We start from the raw sequence: 18,210 nt of genomic DNA on the forward strand, positions 1-18,210 counted from the left end.
TACGCGGGCACGAACCCTGTGAGGATGTACACGGCTCCGCGTACAAACGTGGCTGTGAGGTTTAGACGACGTGCGGGAGGCCCGCACGAAAGCGTCCAAGATCCTCATGCATGTGTTCAGCCCGGTGGGATGAACGTGCACGAGAACCCAGTTGTTCCAACGGGACCCGTGTGAAGAGAGCAAGGGTGTGTGGGGCCTGGCCCGCGGCGGAGGGGAGCGGGGGGGGAGGAAGAGACGGGCTCACCTGCGGGCTGGTGAGGGGGGCCGCAGCGGCACCAGCACAAAGCCCATGCTCTGCAGATACTGCACGTACTGCTGCAGGAAAGCCAAGCTCAGCTCCTTCAGCCAAGGCTCCTCACGGGCCCCTGGCGGAGGCACATCTGAGGGCTCGCAGCCTGCGGGGGCCTCGCGGCTCCCGGAGCCTGACTCGGGGCGATGGCGCCGCTGTGGGAGTGGAGATTAAGGGAGGCTCTAGCCGCCGTCAAACACGCCACAGTGGGGGAGGAATGGAGGGCACTGCAGGTAAACGGAGGTCCCGTGGGAGAAGCCCAGGAGTCCCCAGCCTCACCTGGCCCTCGGGGGGCCCAGAGGTCTCTGGGGGCCCGTGCAGCCAGGCAGCCGGGTCAAAGAGCAGGGCTGTTGCACAGTAATGCACCAGGCGGGACGACTGCTTCAGGGTCTCCAGCTCCGCAGCCTGGGGACATGGGGCGGTGAATACCAGAACGGTGGCCAGGAGAGGGTCACAGGATGCTCACGGAGGGCACGGGCTTGGGCCACTCACACTGATGGGCATGCTGGCAGGGGCAGAACGCTGCTGCCAGGTCACGAACAGGTTCTCCATCTTCATCTGGCGCTCCAGCTCTGGGGGTTGCAGGCATTGGTAACGGCCCGGGAGCTGTCAGCCCTCTCTCTCCCACATTCTGCCCGGCCCAGTGCCCTCACCTCTGCGCTCGGCCATCTTGATCTCCAGGAACTGTTGTCCATGGTAGGTGACGGGATCAGGGGGTCTGGGCACAGGACCGAGTGAGGCGCTGGGGCGGGCAGCTGTGATATCCCGCAGGGCCTCGTCGAAGGGGAATGTGTCCAGGGGAAGGGGGCCCCCACCCCGAGAGGATGCACTCAGCCGGCCCTGTTCACGGCTCAGAGGGGGGCTTGCACTCCGGATGAGGGTCTCTGCTTCCATGGTTGGCAGCAGAAATGGGTTTGGCTCCTGAGAGAGACAGAGTGTCACAATGGGTTCGTGGCCTTTGCCCCCAGATCCTCTCGCTCACCCCGTGGCCTCCTTTCTCAGACTCACCCTCCCCACTACCTCTGCCCTCAGTCTGTCCCCTCTCCCCTGCTCTCGGACTGGCACTTCCTTGAACTAATCCCTCAGGAACCAGAACTAGAGGAGGGGGCCCAAGCAACGGGCACCTTTTCATCCCGCACCGGGAAGTCCAACTGGCCGTAATGATGGAAGAGCCCGAGCTTCTGGCTGAGGAGGCAGAAGATGAGATGGGCACGTGAGTTCTGCCACTGCACGAGGCGAACCAGCGCTCGGCCCAATGCCGCTCCCAGGTCTGGAGCCCAGTTGTAGGTCAGCAGCTGCAGCTGGAAGTCAGGGGTCAGGGTCAGGGAGATCACCGAACCCCTTCTCAGACCCAGCCGCTGGCCCCACATCTACCTTCTTGTCCACGACCTCCAACAGCAGGAACCTCTGCCGGGGAGCACTTCGCCCAGAGCTCCCATCACCTCCTGGCTCGAAGCGCTGCATGGCCTTGGCGGCTAGATGGGGGAGCGGCTCGATAGGGGTCTGGAGGCAGATCCCCTTGAGCCCACCCTGCCCCCGCAGCTATCTGAACTCACCCCCACTAGGCCATGCCCTCACCCTGCTGGGTTGGTCTCCTCCACTGCAAGAAGTTCCTGCCCAGAAGCAGCAGATGTCTCTCAGCTGCTGGGCGTGGGGTTGGGCCCAGTTGTCCAAGGGAGCAAGGACTGAAGATCTCAGGCTCTGAACCCCTGGAGGGAGGGACAGAAAGCAGACCACCCGTGGCTCTATTCTCTGGCCACCACCTCCCAGGCCTAGCCCCCACCTGCCCTAGCTCAGCCTCCATGAGACCCCAAACTCACAAATGCTGCTCAAAGACACGGACGCTGGTGTCTGCAGCCATGGAGGTAACAAGAGCGGTGAACTCAGAAAGGACAGATGGAAGGAGGAATCGGGACACCATGTGGGTGGAGCTTCTGGACACTGAGGCACAACCTGGAACCAGCGCAGAGAAGTCATGATGGGGCTGCAGGATGGGGACCAGGCCATGGGGTTGAGTACAGGGGAGGGGGGCCTAAGGTCTCACCGATCTGAACCATAAACTCCATCCAGCGCTGAGTCACACGAGCAAACACAGGCTGCAGGGTCCCCACCTCGCCCTCTTCTAGCTGTGTGGTCCGGCGTCTGAAGACACAGTAGGAGTGAGACCCTCACATCCATATGTGACATGAGTGTGTTTATACAAACTCGATACTCACCTGTGACTTCACACCCTCCCATGACACAACAGGACACCACAACACACACAAACCTTTGTCTCTGGGCTCCAGAATCCGGGCCCGGTGCCCGCTCAGTTCCACCCGGAGTCCGAACACTTTCAGTTTTGTGACGCCTCCGGCCCCGGGTGTCTTCTGGCCGATCCAGGACAATGTCATCCGTTGTTTTGGGGGAACCCAAGTCCCCACATTCTGTTTTACTCTGGGGGCAAGGCAGTGAATGAGGAAGAGCCGTCGGGAAGGGGGATGGCATGAAGGATGGGGGCATCGTGGAAAAGTAACAAGAGCCTGGAGGGCTTGGTGCAGGCCCTGGCGTTGCTGCAGGCTCACTTAGGAGCTTTGGGCAGACTACTCAGCTTTCCTGAGCTTCGGCACCCACGTTGGGAAAAGCCCTACTTATCCTGCAGGCTACTGTGAGGGCCCCGTAAGAAAAAGGGAAGCGAAGGCACTTGATACGCTGAGGCTCTCTATGTCAGAGAGAACCTGCCACATTCTGCAAACCCCTAACGACAGGATCGTTTATATGACAGGTGATCTGGGGCAAGGTCTGCAGGGGAAGGTAGGAGGGCTAGGAACCAGGCAAGAAGGTAGATGCCAACTTCACCACTTCTTCCCATCCTCCCATTACCAGCATATCCCAGAAGCTACGCCGGCCAGCCTTGCTGGGGGGAGTCACAGGCTCCCCAGGGCCAGGGCCAGGGCCAGGGCCAGGGGGAAAGGTGCTAGCTCGGCCTGCAGGGCTCTTGGTTTCCAACGACCCGCTCCTGAGACTTCCTGCGGACATCAGACATTACAGAAGCTTGTCACTGACCGTCAATCCCTATTTCCGACAACCTAGCCCCAAGCCCCTAGAGTGACTTGTCCCTTACTCTACTTGTTAGTGAATGACAGTATGTGCAACTGATAGCCACACGTTTGTGAGCAGATATCCCTCTCTAAGTGGGTGACCAACTGCATGTGTGCATTTTGCTGGCGTGTCACCTTGCTGATGCAGGGAAGGTAAAGGACAACCATGAATCTGTATTTTGGAGGGAGCCTCTGTGATGCCTTCCTGGACCCCATCTTTGCAATCTCACCAGCTACCACTGTCTTCCAGGGGCCTGGGGTGTTCTCTGGACCCCACGTACCCGGAGATGTGTCCTCTGTACACAGCGAGGCTGGCAGCAGCCGCAGCTCCATAATGCCATCAGCCAGGGCCTGGCGAGCTGCTCCTCGGAGCTTCTCCTCTAGCTGTACGATACTGATGTTCCCCTTCTCCCACACATCCAGTCGAAGCCGCGGGGCCCCATTCTGAGCTGAAGGAAAGAATGGAGGTGACCTGGGGGTGCCTCTTGTTCCCAGAGCATTAACTATACACCCCCTCCTCTGACCAAGCTGCCTCACCTGAAGAACTGTCTGGCACGATCGGGCAGCGGGTGACCTGGGTCAGCTGCTCAAATTCCTCCTCTTGCAGTGGGTCTAGGGGCCCCGGAGAGGAGGGGGGCCATGATGCCAGTGAGATGGGGTTCCCCCCTTCATCCACGAAGGCTAGAGTGATGCAGGCAACCCCTGGGTAGAAATCCACAGGAAGGCTCAGGTCTGAGACCTCCAGACATTCTGTCGCCCCCTCTGGATCGCCCTGAGCTGCAAGGCTGGAAAAGGCCCTGTCAGCCACAAGACAAGAAAGGCTTTCCCACAGTCAGCAGTGGCACAGGCCTGCCTTGTACCTTTGCCCCCGGTGCCCTGTCCGCCAGGCTTGTTATACAAGTAGATGTCCAAGTCGGGGAGGCCGCCCTGCGGTGGGAGCGGGTGCTGGGGAGACAAGCACAGAGCACTAAGACTAAGCGGATGGACAGAAGCCATCAGGGGGTGGTGTCCACAGTGGGGGATGGCAGACAGGCACACCCGGGAGCACAGGAAGACAACAAAGGTGCAGGGGGTGAGGGAGGCATGGGTGTATACAGGTCCACGGGCAAAGGTAAGCACGTGACACCTGTAGAAAACGGTTACAACGGCAAGGGGGTGAGTGGGGGCATCCGTGCACGGGAGGGACTGAAACCTCACCTGGAAGTGGTTCCGGCTGTTGCTGTCCGTGTACTTGGGAGAGTGCAGGAAGATGAGCAAGTTCTGCCGCAGGTACCAGGCCAGGGCAGGAAGCCAGGGCCTGCAGGAGGCAGGCAGGGCCAGATGCAGCACTTCTGAGGGGAGACTTCCGGGGGGCTGGATGAACTGCAGAGTGGGAAGGGGAGTCAGAGCTGCACAGAGAGGGTACAGCGGAGATGGTCCCTATACCCGAGCCTTGGAGGGATGTTGGAGGCTGGGAGGGAGCTGACCTCCACGTCAGCCGGTGTCAGCTTGCAGTTCCGAACCAGCATGACTGTGATGACATCCAGTGTGGCCTCGTCCAGGCGCCGACGCAGAACCCGTACCAGCTCATCTGTAATCTCGGGACCTTGACACAGCCATGGTAAGGTGGAGACACTGACCGAGGATCCAGCAACCCCCAGTACGGCCCTTAAACCCCAGCCTTGAACATTCCTCCACACACTGGAGGCAGCGAGCACTAGTTTCTAGCGCTGCCAAGTTCTAGTTTACTGTGTAACTGTGGACAAGTGAGTCTCACCTCTCAAAGCCTCAGTGTCCTCATCCATAAGATGGGAGAAATAATAACATCTACCTCATATGTAACAGTCTTAGCCCAAGACCTGGTACACGTGAAACCAGCTATAAATATCAGCTGGAACACCCAGTCACCTACTGGATGCCCCATGCTCAACATATCCCAAACCGAACCCATCACCTTCACCCCAGACCTATCAATAGAACACCATCTACACATAGTCACCCAGGCTAGATACCTGATATCACTTTTAACGGCTTCTCTTCCCCAAGCTGCATTTCATTCAGCTACAGGGCCTACCCTCTAAACATCACCGGAGTCTGTCTGTCCCACCCAGCTCTGGCCTGAGGGAAACCCAGAGCACGGCATGAGCTAGAGTGGGAAGGTACCAAAGGAAGTCTTGGAGAATTCCGGAACCTCATCTGGTTACACTCCTGCCCCCTCCTCACAGTGCGTACCTGCCTGTCCTACGCCATGCACGAGCAGCTGGATATGCCTGTCCACCTGGCCCACAGGACGAGCAGCATCTGAACCGCGGCTAGAAGCCATGTCCAGGGGAGAACGAGGACCCTGCAGGGAAACTTGGTCAGGGCCCGGCTCCAGGGGGTAGAGTATGAGGGGAGCACAGGGCACCAGGATATGGGGGTGATACGTGCCGAGGCTTCCTCAGAGTAGATGGGCTCCTGGCTTCGGGACAGAGCTAGGGAGGGGGGCAGGGCGTCACCTTCCCAAGGCCGCTCACTGCAGGACGTCTCCAGGAGTCTGGAAAAGAGAGGCAGAGTCTTTAGACATACCTCCTCTGCCTCCGTCCTTGATCCATGCTTTGCCCTGTCTTCCCAGGACCCACATACCTCAGGTAGTACACAGCCTTCGTTGCTCGTTCCTGATAGACAAACATATTCTTCCGGTTCACCACAGAGAAGGCATTGAGCACAGAGCGCAGGGCCTGGATGGCTGTGCGAGTAACAGGGGCTCAGGACGCTCCCCTCTCCACATTCCCTCCCACTCCACCTGCCCTCTCATGCCCATCACACACCCCGAGAGACCCCCATGCTGGGCCCCATTTTCAGGCGCGAATGGACTCGAATCACGGTCTTCCACACAACATCACAGGAGAAATGGCCAGGGACAAACTGCATGGTGGCTGCTAGGTACCCTCGGGGTGTACAACTCTCGTCAGCAGCGTAATCTGGGGAGAAGGGAGACACTGGATCAGAAGCGGGACACGGCCCTCTGCCCTTGCTACTTCACACTAATGAACTGCCTACTTGTCCTCACTCCCCAGGACTCCTTGGCCCTGTCTATTAGCCCGCAGGGGCAAGACAGTCATTCTGGGCAACAAGGCAGGACCATGCTCTTGGGAAGCCAGGTGACAGCACAGAGGCTCTCGGGAGGTGTGGAGGAGGAGCTAAGAAGAGGCGTCAGGTAAGGCAGAGCACAGGAAAATCACAAAGATAATGCCAAGACACTCTGACTGTGTTATACTAGAACATGTTATAATCCATCTGTGTGCTCACAGGGAGTGGCAACAAGAACCCTGTTAGAACGGAGAGGATGTGAGTGCAGACACACGCTCACAGCAGAGTCAGGGAAAATGCTCTGGAGGACAGCTATCCCAGGGAACCCCTAGGGCGGTAAGACACAATGCAAGAGCCCAAGGACATGGTCCAGTGCCTCGTCGGACCCCTGCCAGGTTCCCAGGTTGATGCGGAACCTCCCAGTAGGGCCAAGGTGGAGATTTGGTTTCTCAGAGAAGCTGCTGCCGGGTGTGAGTGGTGTACGGGCCACACAGGGGGCTGCAGAGTTTGAAATGGAATGCTGGTTGCTAAGACCTTCGGGAAAACCACACGGAGAGACTATAACGAGGAGCAGCCATCTCTGGGCTCCAACTGGTCTTACATCTCAGGCTGCTAGAAGTCATTTTGAAGCAAAAGCACTTGGCTGTCCTGGCTCATGCTCAATTTGTAGAAGATGCCATCAACTCCCCGGGAAGTCCGCTAATTAGGGGACTTCTGCTTTGATATGGAGCACATCTCAGGATGTGCAGAGAGATGCAGTGTCCAGGACTGTTAGGGACATTTGCCCACAGACTTGTGGAGAATGTTACAATTAAGACGCGGTCTGATTTTACTTTTAAACCAGAAGGGAGAACTGCAAAGGAATGCCATGATGTGGGTTTCCCCTCTGAGCTGGGGTGAGAGGTCATCAGGAGTAAGAGAAGACCGCAGAAGTGTCAAGACTTCAATTAGCATCTTGAGAATTACCATGTTTCCCAACCATGACCAGAAATCTGAGGAATCCCAAAGGGATCTCGTACCTGCCTGTCTGGAGGGACAGCCAACTGGAAGACACATCCTCCTACTGGCCTTAGCCTCCTCCCCTCTGGCCTTCTCCCCTCTGTGACTTGGCCTTTAAGTCCACACTCCCTCACTCCATTCTTCGGCCCTGTCTGTTACCCAAAGGGGAAAGATGGTCATTTTGGAAAAGAAGGTGGGGCCAGGCAGAGGCACGCCCTCAGGAAGACAGGTCACAGCCGGTGCCCCTTCCACAGTCCCTTTTCTCCTGTATCCTTCAACCTTTCCTTCTCTACTGGCTCTTTCCCTGTGGAATATAAATGTGCGAGTCTCTACCTCACTATCAAGTTCCTCCGTTGCCTCCCATCTTCCTCTAGTCTCCGCCACTTGAATGAGTAGCTATTCTCTGCTCCGGCTGTGTAATTATCTTCGCTTCTGTTTCTCTGGTTCCTAGTCCCACCTCCCTGCTGAAACTACTTTCACTGACAACACAGAGGAACTCTTCAAGAGCCCAACCCAGTAATCCTTTTCTGTCCTATCCTCTCTGCTCTCCTGGCACTGGTGACCAGGTCACGGTGCCTCCGCCCTTGTCTTTTCACCCAAGAATGGATACAGAGAGGGCAGCAGCCCGTGAGGGAGGCTCCTGGGTGGGGTCTCACCATCGCTGGGCAGCGGTGCCCGCTGACGAGAGTGGAAGGGGGTCTCGCTGCGCCATAGATCTTCTTCACTCTCGGCCACCAGAAGAGAGTTACACACGTGACTGTCATGGAGGTCCTGCAGAAGCAGTCGCTGGGAGAAGGAGCCAGGTATGAGGGAACTGAAATATTTCTCATAAATTGGTGGTGGTGGTCAGGGGTGATCAAAGGCCAGAGCTGATGCCTGTTATTACTGGGGGTCAGTGGTGAGCAGAGCATCAGTAATCACTGGGGTGGGGGTCGGGGTGGGGGGTCAGAGATGTGCCCCATAGTCACTGGGCTCTGAACCCCCGTTAGAACTCATCCCTCTTCTTTGCCAGAACGTGTTCCCCATCCTTCAGGTCTCAGCTTAAAAATCAACTCTTCCCCTGACACTTCAGAAAGCCAAGACTGTCATTTGCTCTCCTAATTCTTCACAATTGTAATGGATACAATTCATACAATTCAGTTGTTCAATGCCTCTCTGCCCCACTCGACACAAGCTCCAGAGAATTTTCCCTGTGCAGTTCACTATTCTATCCCTAACACTGGCACAGTGCAACCAGAAGGGACAGCTCATAGTCAGGGTCTGGGAGAGTAACCCGCGTTACCGGGACGAGTGAGGGAGCGTTCCCAGTTTGTAGAGTCCGTGGAGTAATAGTACCCCGGTAACCAGGTGTCAAAGAAAATGGCCAAGATGGATCAAGAGCCTGTGAAGGTCAAGTTCCTGGAAACTCCTTCCTCATCTGAACAGTGTCCCGTGCCTAGAGAGCCCTGCCCCCAGCTGTCCCTTACCTGGTTGACCTCCCTGCAGATCTCCCCAACTCGCCTCACCAGGAGCTGCTGCAGGTGGCGACACTCGGTGCCTGGTCCCCCATCCTCCCGAATCAGGCTCCTAGAGGGGAGGGATGGATCAGACACACTTCTGGGGTGGGGGCGGGGGGCTTGAGAGCTGAGGCCAAGAGAAATCACGAAAAGGGAGTAGGACTGGACAAAGAGAAGCAAATGGTGGGAAAGAGGAGAAACAGAATTCTCGGTAGCAATTATGGCAGCATAGGCTCCACGCTTGCTTTGCCAGCCCTCATGTGGGCAGCACACCAACCCCAAGGCTTCCTTCACACGGTGCACCTCTTCTCCATTCTCCAATCTTGATCAGAATGGCAGTCTTCCCTTCTCAAACGCCCTCCACTCTGTGATGAGAGCCATATTTAACCAGAGGCCTACCTGTGAATTCTGGCTCTGCCCTTTACTGTGACCTTAGGCAAGTATTTAATTTCTCTGTGCTTGAGTTTTGTCATCCATGCCATAAGGAGAATAATACTTTCGAGGACTATTTCGTAGATGAAAGGAGCTGATCCAGGTAGAACACTTAGAACACTGTCTGCTGCATAATAAGCACTTGTGAAATATTACCTATTATTCCCATATCAACTTCTGAAGCTGCTCTGAACTGTAGATGCTCTTAATGCTTGACGAGGAGCCCAAATCCTACCAGCTTTTTACCTCTGTTAGGAAAGCAAAGAGTAACCTGCTTTGCTATATATAGGCTGTGGGAAGGGGTCAGGACCCCCCAGCCTTAGAATACAAACCCTCAGTCCCAAGTTTTACTTTTGAGTGATATCGGAGAGGAGTGTTGTGGGACCAGGGGAAAGCAGCTAACCTCAGAGTCAGGCACAGGACCCTACTTACCGCGCATGTGCATACACTTCTACACGATCCTGTAGTATGCGGACGATGAGCCAGAAGTCAGGCAGGCAGGGCCCAGGGAGGCCTGAGAGTGAAGGCTGTGGAGGTGCCTGCCCAGGTGGGGTCCGCAACGTGAAGGGAGGCTTCTCCCCCAGGGTCTCATTGGGGCCCTCGCTGTCTGAGCCACTGCTGCCACCATCATAACCTGTTTCAAATGTGCCGAAGTTCAGCCCCGTCCTTTGGCTCATCTGAGCCTCCGAGCATATCAGGCTTGATGGGCCCTTCCATGTTAGTCCTTTCTGATGCCCCCTGCCCAGTCCTTCTGCTGCACAGCCCTGAGTCTGCTTCCTATCAGCTCAGAGGCCTCCGCCCATCGCCCCGGCTTACCTAGGTGGTCAGAGTCCACACTGCCCTGACTGGACATAAGGCTCAGCCCCCGGCTAGGCCCAGGCTGTCTCCCTGGGAAGAGAAGGAAAATCCTGGAACGTCTAGTGATCATGTTTAGGACCACCCTCTGAAAATGGAGGCAGGGCCAGGGATCTGCAAGTCCCTGGTCCTAGCCCCCAGACTTTGTTGCCCAAGTCTTCTCTTACCTCCCTGTGGCAGGCTGAGGAGGGGCGTGCCGTCAGAACCCTCTGGGGAGCCAGGGGCTTGGGGGCTGGCTGTCAGGGCCTAAGGTTAGGCAGAAAGTCAGGACTGAATATAGGCCCCACACACCCACCTCCACCCCTTCCATTCCCAGGTCATCCCAGGAAAGGCCCACCTCCGCTTCGACACCTTCGGCCTTGTCCTCATGGCTGTGCCAAGCCCAGGCTGCTGAAGGGAGCTCCCCTTGGGACCCTCCTGGCTGTTGGCCAACTGCCACAAAGAAGAAGCCACTGTCAGGATCCTCAAGAAGAATGTGGCCAGGGAGGTGAAGGCGGCGGAACTCCTGGGGAGCAGGAGCCATGGTCACAGTTTAGGCAGGAGCAGCCCTCCCTATTCACGCCCTCCCCCTCCAACCCCCCGCTTCCTCAGCAGACCCCCACAATCATCTGGTAAAGCAGACACCGGCATCCCCATTGCTGAGGTATGCAGAGGTTCAGCGAATTGCCTAAGGTTCAACAGGCCTAGTGGCAAGGAGGGGAGCCGGGTCTCTTCCCACCCTTCCCAGGCATGGGGTGAGGGACGGTGTGGTGAGGAGGCTGTTCTGGAGGGAGGCCAGTCTCCTTCCGTATCTGGAGTCCAGGGAAGAATGGGCCCCAGGATGACCAGGGGGTGTTCTGAGGGTAGCATACCTCCTTGAATTGTGTGAGGGAACGTTCTGGCCCAAACACAAAACTCAGTGGCAGGGTCTGGCGAAGGCAGGTGGAGCGTCCAGGAGAGCTATGGATGTGGGCAGCTGCACGGTGCAGGGTAGGGCTCTGGGGGATGCCCCCTCTTCGGAGGGCCGCTACCATCTCGTCCTCCAGCAACCAGTGGATCTACAGTCAGAGAGCGATCAGGGGAGTGGCCAAGGGCACCTCCCTCGCTGCCTGGCACATCACCTCACTCCCAGACTAGAAGGTACTCTGCCTCACAGATCGAGGGCAGCCCTACTCTGATCCCAGAATAAAGGGGCGCCTTAGCTTACTCATATGAGGGAGAGAGTATCGGTTACAGTGCTGAGGGGCTGTCAGTTAGGCTGGGGGAGGGAAGGCCCTCACCTCACTCATGGTGGTCTCAATAGCCAGTCTGTGGGGTGTGGCCAAATTGGACAGTCCAGGGTGCCTAAGTGGAAGAAAGGTTTAGATGTTGGTTTCCAGAAAACAAAACGGACAGGAAGTGAGGAACTCTGAGCGGGACAAAGGGAAGTACCTGTCTTCTTCTGGGGGTGGCATTGGGGGCCCCAGGCCATCATCCGACCTTAAAGATGATGGCTGCCCCGGGGATCGTGGGAAGGAAGCACTGCTTTCAGATGTGGACCTGAACAGAGTGGAAGCGAAGGTCAAAGATCAGCAGCCACGGCAGCTACTCTCCTCCTAGGGCTTCCTTAGCACTCCTTTCTTGGACTCTCTAAGGGGTCCTAGAGCCCTCAAGTACCTCTAGATTCCTTTAAAGGGCCCCTACCCAAACAAGGCCCCAGATCCCCCCACGAGACTTGCTGCCACACCGGTGGTGCTGAGGGTCCGAGGTCGGGGGAAGCTCCACTTCCAGAGGCAATGTCAGCACAAAGACGTCCAGCGTAATACTGAGGTCCCTCAGGGGCACGCGGCCTCCAATGGGGGGGCCCTCCAGACTGGAAAGGACCTGGCCTGGGAGAGGGGGAGAGTCAGGGGTTGCTGGAGCCTGGGGACAAGCACAGACTTCAAGTTCTCAGTGCTAATGAGTTACGTCCACCCACAGACAGACAGGCAGGCAGGCTGTACTGGGACCTGTGGCCTTCCCTTGGGCACCCCAAACTCACCCAGGCAGGTGGGCAGGCTGCACACAGGTACCGAGCTGTGCTGCCCGCGCAGCCGCACAGAGCACGTGAGGTGCAGGAAGAGAGGTGGCAGGTCATGTACCAGGCCCTCAGGCCCGGTAGGCGAATCACCCCCCAGGATACTGAAGGAGTCTTCATCAGGGTTCACAGTGTCCGCATCTGACAGCGAGGCAGAGTCGAGCCCAGCTGGCTCCAGGTCTGGTTCACGGCTCTCACGATACTCCACCTCTAGCTCTGGGTCACTCTCAGTGACCACACAGCAGGCTGTGTCTCCTAGACGTGGATGCATGTCGTGTGGTTAATGGGAGAGGCTGGCAGTGGAGGGCCCTGAATCCTGGCTTTAAGCAGCCTTCTCATCTCTATCCATTGTCCACACACCTTCTTCTCCTAGGAGTTCAGCCTCCGAAAACTCCAGGTCACTGACTTTTCTGTCTACTGTGTCCCGGGGGCCCTCATCCTGAACAAAACAAAGAGAGCTTTATCCAACGCAGGACAAGAGCCACATCTGGACCCCAGGGAGCCAAGCGTCAAGAGGACCTGGGTGGGCCCAGTGGGGCCTCTGGGCTACAGGTCGGGGGTCCGAGAGAGGAAGGGAGGAAGCCGCTCACCTCTCGCCTGCTGGATGGAGGGCAATAGAAGAAGTAGTGGGGATTGGAGGGCACCGTGCGGAAGTAGAGACCACTGATCTCCAGGAACTTCTCCTGTTTTGGGGTTAGAAAGAGGCTGTTATGTCAGCCAGCCCTCAGCAGAACACTATCCCCTACCTTAGAATAGACAGCTACATACCCCCACCCCAGGAGAGAACACTGCGCCCGGTGCAGGCAGGGCCCCACCCCTCTTCTGCCCTCACCAAGCGTCCCACCTGGATGAGGCTATGAAGGGCATCATGTGCCTCTCCTCGGAGCTGGCAGACGTCTGTCAGAGAGATCTCCAGGCTAGGGTCTGGAATCCCAGGGACACGGCTGCTCTGAAACTCAGGCTCGCTGAGGTCCTCAGTCTCTATGCTGAGTGGTCAGGGAGGGGGTGAAGGGTGCGTTAAGGAGGTGTTAAGAATCAGCGAGCCCTAGAGGAGGCTGCTTCCCTACTAGGCGCAGCCCACACCTGTCTCTAGCAAGCGTGCTCAGCACAATGGCACGGGCAGTGCAAGAGGCGAGGAGAACAAGCCGACCTATTTTGGCTCGAACCTCCGTGTTTGTTAACGACCGGACATTGCTGTGACGCAGAGGAATGAGTACAGGTGACTCCCAGTTTTCTGACTTAGACCACTGGGTGGAGGGTGATCTCACTCACCACGGAAGGAGAACAGGTGGAGAAGCAAGGTCTGGTGGGAAGAAGATGCACTGATTTCGGGGCATGAAAGGTGGGGGATCTAGGGCTCCAGACAGGGAACTGGCTGGAGTGCAGACCTGGGTGTCATCAGCACACTCCTCCCTCTGTGTCTGCCGCTTCCCCGATGCTAATATGCGGCAGGCACGGCAGGATGGCAGGTGCCAGACACAGCCGTCTGCCTGCTTGCCTTTCTCCCTTCAGGGACCTGCTGGGCCCGAGGTGAGCTGGGGACTCAGCAGTGAGGGCAACACTCTGCGAAACTCACAGGTAGTTCCAGAGATTATTACTATTGTATGAGCATCCTCAGAACAAGCTTCTACTTTCACTGATGGCGAGTGGCAACTCCCTACTCCTAACCCAGCTCAATACTCCACACCAGAACAGAAGAGACGGGGAGGAGACTCGGGTCTATGCCAAACGGGTGGGAGCAGGAAGCCAGCGACGAAGCAACTGCCTCCTTGGTGTGTGGGCACGATCGTGCGTGGCCGTTCCCCCAGATGGGAAGGTCTCTGTTTACAGGACCTTTGTGCACCCTGGACACATCACTAAGGGACAATCCTAACCTGGACTCAGAAGCCAGGACAGCTCGTTCCCGAGGTTCGGGGCCCTCCTCGATGCTGCTGCTGAAAGGCCCAGGGCTAAGAGGCCCAGGGCTTGGGGGTGCCTGAGGCAAAACCCGAATGTGGCCGCACAGTGCAAGCAGGAAAGGGGTGATGTCTACTTCTTGTAGTAGCTCCTCGCAGGCATCTACCGCTATCAGCAAGTCCGGTGAGGTGACGCTCTGTGCTTGCTGCAAACTCCGGAACAGTCCTGAGGAACAGGAAGGGGCCACGACCGGAATGGCCTCTCCAGTTCCCATCCCCGTAATCCTGCGAAGCCCCACTCCTCCCTGAGGCTCCCTCAGGCGGCCCCCTCCTCACCACGGACGTAGCATCGCTGTGCGTGCTCCTGTAGCAAGGCACAATGATTGGCTGCCTCCTTGTGCCTGGGCTCCATCCAGACTGAGGATGGGGAGGGCTGGTCGAGGAACTGAGTCCTAGGAACGGGAGCAAAGAGAGAGCTCGGCCAGGTCTCCTTAGTGACATCTCTGACTCGCCGTCTACCCACACTCCACTGGAGCGTCTGTGCACCTCTACTGAATATGTTCATGGCCCAGCAAGTTCACTTGATTTGCTGAAGGAAGCTGAGCAAGGGGCTGGCAGGACCTGGCTAAGAAACTGAGTTCTGACCACTGATGGTCAGCCTGTCTGTCCGTGCCCTGGACTGTGGTCATGAGCCTTGGCTGGGAGCCACGGTTGGGGGTCCACATTGAGGGTACTCACCGGAAGATGAGGTCTCGGGGTGCCTGAGGGGGCTGCAGGCCAACCATTTGCTCCCTCAGTGCTTCCAGGGCACAGCTATAGATGTAAACAGGACACCGGGTCCGGGGACCATCTGCACCCTCTGTCTGTGGAGCCTGACGCCCAGCGTAAGCCTGTAAGTCCCGACGGAAAGGTGGGCTTAGGTCTCCTGGGATCTGGGCAGTGTCTGTGGGAAGAGGGTCACATGGTCTCCAAGCCTTCTATTTGTTCCCAATCCTGCTCCTGCTTAACTGACTTCAGAGTCAGCGGCCTTACCTCCAGCTGGAGTGACGCTGAGTGTGGGAACCTGGGCCTTTGTAGCCCTCACCCCAGTTCCTCCCAGGTCTTTCAGGCTGGGGGCCCCGCTCCCATCCCCAAACTTAGGCTTTGTCTCCTCTTGAGAGGGTCCCTCCAGGCCACAGGCAGCCAGATGTTGGACATCTGAAGACGAAAAGAGAGACATAAGTTAGAGCTGCCTGGTGGGCTGGTGACGGAGAAGAGGGGTTTGTATCTGAGGCCAGTGATAAAGGCCACTGGGTGGTACCTGAGAAGGTAGCTGGGAGGAAAGTCAGAAACACATGCTGGGGAGTCACAAGCCTTGCATAGCAGCGCCACTGAGGGGAATGGGTAGAGATGAGAGGCTTGAGAGTCTCAGGAGGGCCTATAACCTTTAAGACAGAAAATCAGAACAATCTGTAAGGGACCGCCCAACCCCTGCTCTCTCCCTCCACCCTGGAGCGCAGCCTTAGGTATAGAGTGCAAGACGCAGGGCAAAGAGGAACTCAGTACCCTGTCACTGGCAGGAGGCATTCAGTATCCCCGGTGATAGAAAGCTGGGGTAGGGGGGGCACGAATATGTGGTAATAGAAGGAGGTCAGTGTGAAAAGGGGCTGAAGGAGACAAATCAGTGCTGACCAGGGGAGGAAGCGCTGAGTCTCCAGCGGCCTGGGCGCTGCTGACTGCTTGATCCTTTAGGATCCCGTGGCCCCCCACAGGAGACTCCTCCGGACCTACGATGGGGGTAGAGGTGGGTGGAAGAGGGCAGGGCCAGCAGAGAGGCAGGGCTCTGAGGTGAAGAGAGGGGGAGACCAAAACCCAAAGACAGAAGCCCCCCTGAGGGGTGGGAAAATGGGGCTGGGCCAGGGCGTGCTGTTCGGGAAAGAGGCAGGAGCTCACCTGGACCGTGGCAGGTCCGCCGCAGCACCTCACTCAAGAAGGTGGCCTGGTCAGCAGTGGTCAGTGGGATCTCCCGGTCACTCAGCTCCTGCCCCAGGCAGCTGTGCAGCAGGCACAGCACCATGTCGTTGGTGGGACAGGGCCCCTCGGCGAGAGGGACACCCTCTGGTTCTGCCCGACATACACTCTGCTCAGCACCAAGAGCCTCCTGCCGGCCAGCCCCCTGGCTCAGCCCTGACCGTGGCAGCCCTCCTGCGGCCTCCAAGCCTCCTCCTGTCCCAATGTTCCCACGCATGCTGACCTTCTACGTGTGGGTGAGTAAGTACGAAGTTCACCCACCTCTGGAAAGCAGAAGGAAGAACATCTGGAGCTGCTGACACTGAGGCAACAGTCCCATTAGGTCAAAATGGAAAGGGATCTCGTGGACACAGGTATCTCCTCCCTGGTCCAATCCTAGGAGGCAGGGAAGGAGGACGATAGCCACAGTGAGACCCGGACTCCCCAGCTACGGCTGCCTTCTCCCCACACACTTTCCTGTTCCATCCCAGGAGCCCCTTCCCCACTGACCATTAGAGATCCTCGGCTCTGGGGGCAGGGGACTCCATTCCTTGCTCTGGCACAGCTGTATCAGGTATTCAAAGCTCAGCATGGAGCCTATGCAGGCAGCGTCCCGAGGGTGGAGCTAGGGGACAAACAGCAGAGGTCAGGGGTCAGCCTGCCCTAGCCCAGAGTACTCTGGTGTCCAGCTCTCAAGGAAGCCCACACAGTCACAGACATGCAGAACACAGAGATTCAGAGGGACCAGGAAGCCCACAGCTGTGGTATTCCAGAGGGACGGCAGCTAACCCGGTAAGGTGTGGGGGTGCTTCAGAGGTCACTCACAGCTCGAGGGATCTCAGAGTATGTCAGGTCCCGCAGGTGCTTCCAGCTCTCGGGGCCAGGCCCCACTCGCCCATACTGCGGCTCTACCCACACCTCGGTGACCAGGTTGAGCTCTGAGTCTCCTTCCAGGGCCTCCACCTCCACATCGTTGTCATCATCTGTCGAGAAGCTAAAGGAGGAGGAGCCCTGAGCCTGGCAGAGCGGAGAGTCCGATCCACAACCGAATGGCAGGGGGTCAGTTCACGGAAGGCACACAGGTTGAACACAACTTGTGCGTGGCCTCTCTGGGCCCGTGTCTGCCTGAGGAAATGTCTAATGGGGCACCTGGGTGGCTCAGTTAAGCGTCAGACTCTTGATTTTGGCTCAGGTCATGATCTCACAGTTTGTGAGATCGAGCCCCACATAGGGCTCTGCACTGACAGTGTGGAGCCTGCTTGGGATTCTCTCTCTCTCTCTGCCCCTCCCCCCTCCCTCCAAAAAACTTAAAACAAACAAACAAACAACAACAACAAACAGCACCCTTACCCCGATTCTCCTGCAGCCCGGAAGACAGAACTTCAGGGGTAGTAGGGAGAAGGGAGAATGTGGAGAGAGGCAGCTCTCCAGGCAGACCCGGGTCTCACCTGTCTTTGGTGGAGGTAGAGTGTGGGGGGAAGAGGATGTACTGGACAACACATGTGTGCCTCTCCTCGCCTGCAGCCTGCCCTAGGGGCTCATTCTGGGGGCAGAATGGGAGATCTTGGGTAAACCTCAGCCAAGCCAGAGACGTGGCCCGGCCCAGCTCTGGCCCCCAGAACTCTAGCCCCTTGCCACATTGTCCTGGGCCTGGCCTCAGGCTCTGGGTCCTCTGGCCACAGGGTCCCCATGAGGCACCGTTTCCAGCAGCCCCAATGCAGCTCAGAGGCAAGTGTCCCTCCAGTGACAGACCTTGTTGGGGAGGTGTCACAAGGGACGGCACACACCTGAATTGGAAGCTCCAGGACCATGTTGATGATTCCTTCCCCACTGCAGGCAAAGTGGAACCCTTCTGACAGTCGGACTCTGAAGCCCCGTAAAGGTGGGGGCGGCGACAGGATGAGATGGGAGAGAGATGCTCAGAGTCCGTCCCCCCGCCCCATGCCACTTCCATGCCCACCTCCCAGCAGCCATCCAGGCAGACCCGTGTGCTGACAGCCCTGTTCAGACTACTGGTGCCTCAGGTGCAACAGCTCTAGCTGCACAGGCCAAAGTGAACAGACCTGGGGGAGGGGCAGGGGAGGGCAGT

General features: G+C 57.6%; 1 protein-coding gene across 4 annotated transcripts in view; it reads right to left on the minus strand.

The window, feature by feature from the left end:
* Nucleotides 1–18,210, minus strand: part of SZT2 (SZT2 subunit of KICSTOR complex) — a 52,161-nt gene that overhangs the window by 8,956 nt on the left and 24,995 nt on the right. For 2 of the 4 annotated variants that reach the window (XM_058717737.1, XM_058717740.1), the window contains exons 17-62: nt 17,909–17,987; nt 17,570–17,664; nt 16,947–17,115; nt 16,632–16,746; nt 16,404–16,517; nt 16,065–16,235; nt 15,804–15,898; nt 15,433–15,556; nt 15,165–15,329; nt 14,871–15,075; nt 14,469–14,584; nt 14,112–14,358; nt 13,082–13,223; nt 12,828–12,920; nt 12,598–12,676; nt 12,202–12,492; nt 11,908–12,049; nt 11,613–11,720; nt 11,462–11,525; nt 11,054–11,239; nt 10,540–10,707; nt 10,370–10,448; nt 10,164–10,235; nt 9,780–9,981; nt 8,886–8,985; nt 8,076–8,205; nt 6,159–6,311; nt 5,974–6,076; nt 5,779–5,884; nt 5,581–5,692; nt 4,836–4,954; nt 4,567–4,731; nt 4,230–4,314; nt 3,907–4,071; nt 3,651–3,818; nt 3,152–3,297; nt 2,559–2,725; nt 2,334–2,431; nt 2,110–2,242; nt 1,868–1,998; nt 1,664–1,764; nt 1,414–1,590; nt 943–1,210; nt 782–861; nt 569–694; nt 245–444 (exon numbers count right to left, since the gene is read on the minus strand). In XM_058717737.1, coding sequence (XP_058573720.1) covers nt 245–444; nt 569–694; nt 782–861; nt 943–1,210; nt 1,414–1,590; nt 1,664–1,764; nt 1,868–1,998; nt 2,110–2,242; nt 2,334–2,431; nt 2,559–2,725; nt 3,152–3,297; nt 3,651–3,818; nt 3,907–4,071; nt 4,230–4,314; nt 4,567–4,731; nt 4,836–4,954; nt 5,581–5,692; nt 5,779–5,884; nt 5,974–6,076; nt 6,159–6,311; nt 8,076–8,205; nt 8,886–8,985; nt 9,780–9,981; nt 10,164–10,235; nt 10,370–10,448; nt 10,540–10,707; nt 11,054–11,239; nt 11,462–11,525; nt 11,613–11,720; nt 11,908–12,049; nt 12,202–12,492; nt 12,598–12,676; nt 12,828–12,920; nt 13,082–13,223; nt 14,112–14,358; nt 14,469–14,584; nt 14,871–15,075; nt 15,165–15,329; nt 15,433–15,556; nt 15,804–15,898; nt 16,065–16,235; nt 16,404–16,517; nt 16,632–16,746; nt 16,947–17,115; nt 17,570–17,664; nt 17,909–17,987 — 6,354 coding nt within the window. The remainder of the gene's footprint in view (nt 1–244; nt 445–568; nt 695–781; nt 862–942; nt 1,211–1,413; nt 1,591–1,663; nt 1,765–1,867; nt 1,999–2,109; nt 2,243–2,333; nt 2,432–2,558; nt 2,726–3,151; nt 3,298–3,650; nt 3,819–3,906; nt 4,072–4,229; nt 4,315–4,566; nt 4,732–4,835; nt 4,955–5,580; nt 5,693–5,778; nt 5,885–5,973; nt 6,077–6,158; nt 6,312–8,075; nt 8,206–8,885; nt 8,986–9,779; nt 9,982–10,163; nt 10,236–10,369; nt 10,449–10,539; nt 10,708–11,053; nt 11,240–11,461; nt 11,526–11,612; nt 11,721–11,907; nt 12,050–12,201; nt 12,493–12,597; nt 12,677–12,827; nt 12,921–13,081; nt 13,224–14,111; nt 14,359–14,468; nt 14,585–14,870; nt 15,076–15,164; nt 15,330–15,432; nt 15,557–15,803; nt 15,899–16,064; nt 16,236–16,403; nt 16,518–16,631; nt 16,747–16,946; nt 17,116–17,569; nt 17,665–17,908; nt 17,988–18,210) is intronic. The other 2 variants (XM_058717739.1, XR_009258173.1) reach the window with 2 other exon arrangements.

The sequence above is a fragment of the Neofelis nebulosa genome, chromosome 2 (genome assembly GCF_028018385.1).
Source record: "Neofelis nebulosa isolate mNeoNeb1 chromosome 2, mNeoNeb1.pri, whole genome shotgun sequence".
NCBI classification, from domain to species: domain Eukaryota; kingdom Metazoa; phylum Chordata; class Mammalia; order Carnivora; family Felidae; genus Neofelis; species Neofelis nebulosa.